General features: G+C 30.9%; 1 protein-coding gene across 3 annotated transcripts in view; it reads right to left on the bottom strand.

The window, feature by feature from the left end:
• Positions 1 to 10,000, bottom strand: part of LOC145267103 (max dimerization protein 1-like) — a 217,757-nt gene that overhangs the window by 148,624 nt on the left and 59,133 nt on the right. The window contains exon 3 of one of the 3 annotated variants that reach the window (XM_080123118.1): positions 2,422 to 2,451. The exons of 1 other annotated variant lie outside the window; for it this stretch is intronic. In XM_080123118.1, the coding sequence (XP_079979244.1) occupies positions 2,422 to 2,451 (30 nt within the window). One more of the 3 variants, XM_080123120.1, reaches the window with a different exon arrangement.

Genomic DNA, 10,000 nt, shown 5'->3' with positions numbered 1-10,000 from the left:
CATAAACGCATATATACACCTTAATGTATATTTGAGCAACAAGTTTCATAAATGTTTTTTTTTCATTTTTTATTTTTGAAGATTGTAATGCTGGATATAGGGCAGCCAAACCAGCTGCTAACATTGCCCTGCTTTTTATTGAAACATTGAAACCAACCGAGGGCTCTTTTTAGTATCCTCGCTGTTCCCTTAAGTGCAATTGTCTGGATCTCTTTTGCACTTGGTTCACCTGGAATATTAGTTAGGTCTGTGTGTATATATAATATATAATACAAATATAAATACACACATATGTACATATACACGCACATATATATATATATGTATATACACGTATATATACACACACATATACACACACATATATATATATTGGGAGAAAGATAGATAAGTTAGCCTGTAATGTAGTCCAACTCGTGTTTAAACGCAGCGGATATTCTAAGATTATAGGATTCAAATATGTAATTCCAGATTGAAGGATATTACAGCAAAATCTGGCATCAAGTAAATTGGTTTTAATTTAGAAATTACAGCTGCTTCCTCATCGCTACACAATCAAAACATAGATAATCATAAAGCCTCAATTTGCCAACATGATGATTCTTCAAAGTTATAGAAAAATCAACCAACTTTTGTACATTTTCAACAAAAACATCCGTATGGTATAAAACTGGCTAGAAGATAGACAATACGAGAGATGAGAAGACAAAGAAAGCAGATGTAGGTATAACATCCAATTCGTGTGCAGAAGGTCATCAATACTGAGGGGGTGGCAGTGAGGTCAGAGTTTGGTCAAAGTGAAAGTATAAAGACAAGACGAAAAAAAACGCACCAGAAATTTCATCAGAACAAACAATATAGAAAGCATAATACAAGAGTGACAGGCTTGAACAGTCAGTTTTTCCATTGTGCCAGGAGCACAAATCAACCATGATAATAGGCTTTTAACTCTTATTACAGTTTGTTTTTTTTAACTCATAAATTAACTTTTCCATTCTATATAACAGGAGTCGCCAACCTAGTGACGTGATAGGGACCAGTGCTTTATCAAGGCATCATCTTTTTGTGATTCTTTACTAAAGGCTAAACAGGTCTGCGCCTATCTGTAAAACTCACAAATAAAAAGTAACGTTTTGCTTGAACTAAAGCTTAAAGGCAAAAGTCAAGTATCATGGTTCATTTGTGCTTCTAAACAAAAAGAAAACAAATTTTCGACCGAACACATGTCATATTGAACCAAAATCGTTTTTACCAATAGAAAACGACAAATGTTTCAGATATGGTCAAGTTTAGCCAGCTATTTTTTCAAGAGAGGACTTTTTATACATATAAGTAAACAATACAATTAAATTAAAAATACAAAAGTATTCTCTTTTAAGAGACTTTTACTTAAAGGTTACTTTTCTTTCTAATTTTTCGGCAATCATCATATTCGTTCTTTTTTTTTTTTTTTTTTTGGCGTCCTGTTATGTTTGAACTAGGGGGGTGTATTCTGGCCTACAAACAATTTCTGAGCAGCTCTGTTGGCATTCTTTGGCATGGTGCCTTAGGCGACTAGCAATAAACTAATCCCTTTTCAGAGAGAAGGTAAGTACTGGGAGGTTGGACCTGCTAGGATTGAACAGAAACTTAGGCCAGCCTAACAGCACCAAACTCAGCATTTGATTGATCGCCGAGGATAAAAAGCAAATAATTTTTATCATTAAAATGATTGTAAGATTTATTATCTATGAATTTGTTATCATTACTTTCACTTAGCCAAACAAATGTTAATCAAAGACAGTAGTTTTTTTTTTTTTTTTTTTTTTTTTTAAGATAGTTCCTAATTTGGTACTTAGAAACTAATAAACTAAATAAAGGCTTACCCTACCACTACCGGAGAAGGAGGAGAGAATTACTTACTTGGTGCCACACTCAGCATTAGAAGGTGAGGATGAAGAGTAAAATATAGTAATCCAGGAAAAAAACGTGTCGCCTTCCCCTAAATCTGTAACAGTTAACAAAAAGAAAACCTGTATCATTTAAAACATTCAGACTACAGCTCTCATGATTCTAACAATGTTTCATGATGAGAACAACAGTCTGAATATCCGAAATATAATTTTTATCATCTCAAAAATTGTTAAACATGTAAAGTTTGTGGGTCGCCCTTGACTATGGTCGATCAATTTACTATAATCTTGTATCTTTTATTTTATTTATCTGACTTATTTTATAAATATTTACCTCCTTTGAAAAATAAGCCGGCCAAATTGTCCGTTGACCAAAACATCTATTGACCTTAATGTCCTAGAGCAGGTGCTGGGTTGAAAACAAATTAAAAAAAAAAAAATTGAAAAAAAATGGTTTTAAAAAAATGACAGTGACTTTCTTTTTTAGTATGATGAATCGTACCGTTATAAAAATAACTGATAAACTTACCGATTCTTTTCCAATTCGTTGTGAGTGGACCTACAAAATCACAAAAAAAAACAAAAAAAGAATATCCAGTGGAAATGATTTGATGAAAAAAAAAAAATGTTTAATGATTGCAGTTTTCCTTATATAAAAACGATGAATAAATTAATTTAATTTGTTGGGATCAAATAATTTTTAGTCACCACAGTATGAGCACAAAGCAAAAAAAAAACACACACATTTTGACATAACACCGACTACTTTCCCTTTTTTTTTTTTTTAAATTCTGGTTTGATATAAACTAAACAACATCTATATTAATTTACCTCCAATGAAGGAGGTTGGACACAAAGTCAGATCAGGTGATTTTGAAAAACCAGTGCGCTAGGTGAAGTGTACTCTGGACTACAAAATATTCCAGAGCAGTTCTATCTGCTTTCAGTAAAGGCGCCTCAGGCGATTAGTAACAAACTAACCACTTCTCAGAAGATAAATGCTGACAGTGTGGATTTCCTAGGCCTCAACATGACCATACTAAAGTTTAACAGCAACAAAACCAGGGCCAGGTTCATCGTCGATGGTGTATATGTTTCATATATAAATATTTTAAAGTTTAATTTTGCTAATTTTTTATTTAAAAAATAATTTAATTTACAAAAACGTTTGTTAAGGAGCCTACTTACAACAGAAATTAGTTATACGCACATTTTTTAATTATTTTGATAAAACTTTTTTGTAAATTTTGGAAATATAAAAAAATACACAGCTTCATTTCCAAAACTTTTTAAGCAAAACGTATAAACAAAACCAGTATGTATTAATTTAAATGGAAGGATCTTGTGCAGAGATGGAGTGACACATTTTAAAAAATAGTATTTTTTGAGTGATTTTGTATATAAAAATTGTTTAAATATAAAAAATCTTAGCATATTCGATAAAACCGGAAGTTAAAAGCCCCCCCCCCCACCAAAAGTTTCCTTTTAGTTGTGGCTTATTCTGTGGTGTCTCAAATCTATTTGATCCATCTGCTTTCATTAACGACGAAATGAAAAAAAGAAATTAAAAAAAAAAAAGACAAAAACAGTTTAAAAAATGAAGGAGTTGAGACAATATTTTGTATGGGGGGAGGGGAAATGAGAAAATAATGAAAAATTAGGGAATTTAGACAAAATATGTCGATAAGATGATATTTAAAATGATATGATCTATCTATTATTATATTAAACATGAGTTAGCATTTGTTTCTTAATAGCTTTTTAAAATAGACACAAATATTACTTAGTTCTGAGATTGAGTTATTTTAATTCTACGCAATCATAATTTGTAATTACGTGAACAAATCACCAATCTTTTACATAGCTATTTCTTCCGCCATTTTTCCTTGATTTTCATTCAACTAATATTGAATATTTATTAATTTTGTAAAATTCATTTTCTCTGCTATGAATTTGCACAAAGTATACATTTTTAGATTATAATTCATGCAAATACATTTTCTTTTATTCTTCTATTATATATAGGGCAGTTGTGTGTGTGTTCGTGTGTCTACCTTAAAGTCAAAAACTACAAAACAAACAACCACAAAGTTGGCATAATCTTGATCTGTATTGCTTTGGATGAATAATATCTAAAATATAGAAAAAACAAACATTCATTATTTAGAGATCAACTGGGCCAGGTTCCATCAGTGGTAGTATTAGTGTGTGTGGGAGGAGGGATATTTATTGATTTTTCAGCGATTTCCAATTTCTAAATTATATAAAGGATAAGTGATTAACTGATGATATTATAATTTTTAATAAATTAAACTAAGAGAAAGTAATAGGCTAGGCAGAGGTGAAAGAGGGGTGGGGGAGGGAGAGGAAAACAGAAAAAGAGAAAAATAGATAGAACTGTTAAAAGCGGTAGAGAAATAGAAATTTTAATATAAGATATTACACCTTTTAAACCATACTAGTTTGTTTTATAGGCTCGAGCAACACCGGGCAGCCCTGATAGTTGATCACAATTCTGCTTCTGCGTTTGGTTAAGTCTTAACTATGCAAGATACAGTTACAAATCTTATCAGATTTAATGTGACCCCGACATCGTTAAGAAACAAAACAAATACTATTCATTTCCTTGTAATTATCAGAGAACAAGTTAATGATTGGGAGGAGGAGATCAAAAGAATTACCTTTTCTATCCTTACTGCTCGTTGTTTTAAAAACAACACTGAAAGTAGGTCAACTAGTCAGAATTGCTGATGTTTTTATTGCATCCTATCATGTTTAATAAGTTGCAAATGATTATATATATATATACTAGCAGTTCTACCCGGCTTTGCTCGAGCCCTATGTACTGTTCATAAGGTTTTGTGCATATGTATATATTAAAAAGTGTGAATATGTAAAGTAATGTCTTTCTGTGTAATAATCTTTCATAACTACCATAGAGAAAAGACAGACATATTTTCACTTTGATAGATAGATAGATAGATAGATTGGATGCAATATATTGTATTGATTTAAAAAGTATAAAAAAACTCATGCGCCACCACCGAGAATCGAAACAAAAACGTTCAGCTCACGGTTTATTTTGCCTCTGCCGTCAATGACTGAGCTATGAAAACATGTTTACTTCAAAGCTAAAAATTAAAACATGAACCAATAGCTACTTCGTTATGCATTCGTAATGCCGGCGTTCGACCTTCACCTAGCAAATTCCATTTTAATTTTCACTTTGGCACCGATTTTTCCCAGGTAAAACCCAAATATAAAGTTCTGCATGGATTCAAATACCTTATATATGAAGTTTCATGTTTGTAGAGCAAAAACTCTAGGAAGAGTTTGGTAGGCAAAATTTGTTAAAAATATATGCGTATACATAAATATATATGGAAACAATTTTGTGTTTACTATAAACTTTTTACGCAAATATTACGCAAGTATAAATCATGTAGAATATTTGCATGAATATAATTACACTAAAGATGATCATCCCATTAGAAAACCGAAGCAACTAATAGGGAATTAATTAAAATGAATGTTTAAAAGAATATGCAAATTAGCTAGATCTTTTGCTAGTGAATGCAATTCCACAACCCATATATAAGAAAATGTATTTTCTTTTTAAATAAATAGAAAAGAGGGTTTTTAATATGAATATTAATACACAAAAGAAAAACGAATTTATAGGAGTGTGTGTGTGTGTGTGTGTGTATATATCAAGAAAAATTGATAGAAAGCGAGAAAGAGGGAGGAACAAAAAATGTAACGTGGTAAGAAGTAGAAAAAGAAAGTGGAGCTACAGTAATCTTGCAGCATAGTTTAGGGCTCGAAAAATTGTAAACAAAGATAAAACAACAAATAGCTTATACCAAACGCAGTAGAATTTTATTAGCATGTATACTTTTAACATTATTTTAGAAATTGTTTTTCGATGATCGTGTCTTACCGTCACACTAAAACACAATGCTTGATAACGAAAAATGTTCGAGAGAGAGAGAGAGAAAGACGTGACGTGGAGAAAGAAAAAGAGCGAAAGGGGAAATTGTTAAAAAATGTTGCTACGGTAATTTTGCAGTATAGTTAACAGTCTAAAAATCGTAAACACAAATAAAACAAATAACTTATACCAAACGCAGTAGAATTTTATCTACTGCCTGTATACTTGTAACGTTATTTCAGAATTTGCTTTCGATGATCGTGTGGCTTATGACACCAAAACCACAATGGTTGACTACGAAATATGCTAATGTTTTACTGAGAAGGATAAAGACAGAGAGAGAAACATACAGACAGAAATAACGACAGAGCTTTGAACGAAATCTTATTTTGAAATAAATAAAAAAAATGAATAAATTAAAAAAAAAAAAAAAAACATTTTCCGAACGTTAAAAGTATCCAGGTCGGTAAAAATTTAAATTTTATTGTGCTTGATGAAACTTATTAAATGTATTTTTTTTTTTTCATTTCTTTTATTTCTAAAATTTTCCTACTTTTGTCCACTTCCCTAAAAACATATGGCCATTAAAGCGTAAATGCATACAATGGTAGGAGCCAGATTTATATAAGCAACCAGGATGGGGAGTTGCGCAGAAAGCTGTTCACATAACATTTAAATTTCTACAAATTCATGCTGTCGGAGAAACAGAAAGCTGGGGTGGAATTCCAAAGACACGTTGCAAGATTACCGATGATGCTATACATTTTTTTAACTCTTCTACTGTGCCGAGCAACACCGGATATCCCTCCAGTTTCCAGCAATAAACCTATGCATCTAAACTGACATCAACTTATTGAACCTCCGTTATTCATTTTTATTGTTTTTCAGCTCAGCTAATAAACTATCATTATGAACAGTGAACACACGTGTAACTGTACACACGCATGGCAGAAAAAAAGGCGTTTCATTCATTCATGCAGCATTTTGGTCACGTGACTCCATTCACAAAGAAGCAGATTTTTATTTATTTAGTTAGTTAAAAAGGGCAACTTTTACACAAATAATCCTATGTTAAATAAGAAAATTAGAACCTTGACAACAAAATCTAGAAACATAATTTTAATTTACCCAAAGCGAAAACAAAATGCACAATAAAATCCAACGTCCTATAATAAAGATCAAGGCATAATTACTGGTATATATGAACATACGAATAAAATCATAATACATTAATACGGGTTCGTACGTACGTTATTGCCTTTCACACGTCTAAAAAGATGATGCCTGGTGATTACTTCGCTAAAGTAAATAATTCTAATTTTTCCAACATCATATTACGTCATTCTGATGACAATTTTAAATAAATTCATTTTAAAACGTTATATTCGTTTTGAATTATCTGAAAAATATTTAACTTGCAAATTATATATATATATATATATATATATATATATATATATATATATATATATAGTCCTATTTATTGGTTTAAAAAGAATTAGATTTCTACAATTTTAAACATAATTTGAAGAATATTCGACTGTCAATAATTATTTTGACGGGAGAAAAAAAAAAGAGCCAATTCTTCTTTATTAGTATTGATCCTTGCGGATATTTACTATTTATCAATAAAGCTTCATGTTGAAAGTTCCGTGGAATCCCTCTCTCTCTCTCTCTCACACACACACACACACACATTATATATAGCTACTTCATTAACTCACATAAAATTAATATACGAAAGTATAAATTTATGCGTAAACTTTAAGTATTTACTTCAAAAGTGCTCAATACGTAGGTAGAGCTAGTTAGCAAGTTATAAAATATATATGGCGATTAAGCTACACTGAATATTCCGCATTTCATTCACTCGGGCGCATAAGCCCGAAGAGTCCTAGAGTGGATGAAACGCGGAATATTCAGTGTAACTTAATTGCCACATATATATATATATATATATATATATATATATATATATATATATATATATATATATATATATATATATCCGTCATGTCACACAAATTTTAACGAGTAAAAACTGACGAACGAGACCATTACAATTGAAATAGGCAAAAAGAACTCAGATCTTCCCCTCCTACACCCCTGCATTTTCTCGGCACGTGCTCTTTTTCATCATTCTTAATGCCACCCTGATTTGAGGTCACTGACCTCACATGTCCCAAATTTCAATGTACTCTTAACATTATGTTCCTTTGATCGGACACACGCCCATAATTCCTCTTCAATAATTTGATATTAAACTTACTATACACATCTTTTATTTCAATGTGTCATTAATGTAGAGCTATTCTAAGGTAACCCGCTATCATCAGGGCAGTTAAAATGTATATTTTTGTTATAAAACATAAATACGAGATACATTAAACAACCAACGTTATTTATCTCCATCCCACAATATGAAGATGTGACACGAGGGTCAGAAAATATTGAAGAGTACTCCAGTCTCCAAAAAAAAAATGCGTGGTCAGTCCCGTCGATATTCCCCGGTAGAAAAGGTTTAGATGATTAGGGAGAATATACCTCCGAGAACTACACAGGATCAGAAACATGCATAATAAAATTAGGTTATCGTGAACTTTTCAGCTTTAAACTGCCATTCAAACTAAATTAGTCGCAGTTTTAAAGCAACGTGATTCAATTAATAATTTAAACATAAAAAAATTAGGTAATACTATTGCAAGATTGTTTATTAAATTGTTAATTGAATCAAATTGTTATAAAACTAGAACTAATTTAGTTGAGACATGTTTCACTGACAGCCATGTTAAAACCGAAAAATTCAAAATAAGCAATTTCTAAGTGTCGCGTAGTAAACAGTAAAATACAGGTCGACCATTTAGAATCACGTCAGTCCAGGTTATTGTTACTTAAAATCTTTGTTATTTTAAACAAAGAAGAAACAGTTGAGGACGGGAAGCTATGGAAAAGAACATTTTTCGTCAGAAATAACAGTTTCACACAAGTTTTATTAAATTTAACAGACTACTACTACTACTAATAATAATAATAATAATAATTCTGTAAATACTACTTATACTAAAAATACTACTACTACTACTACTAATAATAATAATAATAATAATAATAATAATGCTGTTGTTCGATGTTATTACAGAGAAAGTTGGGATCTTTTTTGTCTATATTTTGAGAAAAAAAACATAATTGTGGGGTTTAGATCTTATTTATTACCTTAAAATAAAAGATTTATTTAAAATAAATGCTGATAATTTTACTTTAATTCAATCTTTTCGCTCAATCAATCGCTGGTGGCCATGACTTTCTTCCTTTATTTTATGCATTTTTCTTATTTTTAAAATAGTTTATCTGAGCATTACAAAAGCACATTTTTAACATAAAACTATAACATGCTTTTTACACAAAAAGTAAAAAATTTTACGGTGTTTAACAAATTTAAAAACAAAATATGAGATTAGAGCATACTTTCGTCAACCACAACTAATGGAGATTTGTGTGGCATACATTCATATCAGACCTTCTGCATAATCACACTGATGTTTGCTAAGATGTACCGATCTCCTTTTGCACTGTATTCTGCAGTCCTGAACGTGCTGCCTAAGAATTGTGTGAATAAACATATCACTGTCACATTTTTGGAGTTTTGTGTAACTATCCTGATGTTCTAAGTTTTATGCATTCCCTAATTAGCTAAGTAGCCTCTGTCTATTGCTAACGGTTTAATGATCATTATTTAATAACAGATGAAAAATGGTATCTGTATGTCTGAATCTTTTAATACTAAATTCATGGGCGGAGGTAGTGTAGTAACTGTTCTGCTGTCATATTATACGAGATATCTTCTCCCTTCTGAAGGGAGAGAGGGGTAATGGTAAACTACAAAAAATATGTGACTCCAGAGGTCGCATTTTTTTTTATTATTATTATTATTATACTTGTGCAGAATATGAACCATTCTGAAATAATAACATTATTTAGAAACTCATTTTTAACATTAGGTGTTTTTTGTTTTTGTTTTTAACTATTCTGTACTTTCACCTAACAATTTAATAAACAGAAGATATCATAAAAATTAAAGATAACTTGAAAAAGCACGGTCCGTATTCTACATAAGCATTTGTAGTTGATTTAAGAATAACAAATGATCAAAAGTAGTTCCTGCTGGTTGGCATGTTTG

Source organism: Euprymna scolopes, chromosome 42 (assembly GCF_053919585.1).
Source record: "Euprymna scolopes isolate OS-2025 chromosome 42, ASM5391958v1, whole genome shotgun sequence".
Classification (NCBI taxonomy): domain Eukaryota; kingdom Metazoa; phylum Mollusca; class Cephalopoda; order Sepiida; family Sepiolidae; genus Euprymna; species Euprymna scolopes.
This window is presented reverse-complemented; position numbering and strand designations above follow the sequence as displayed.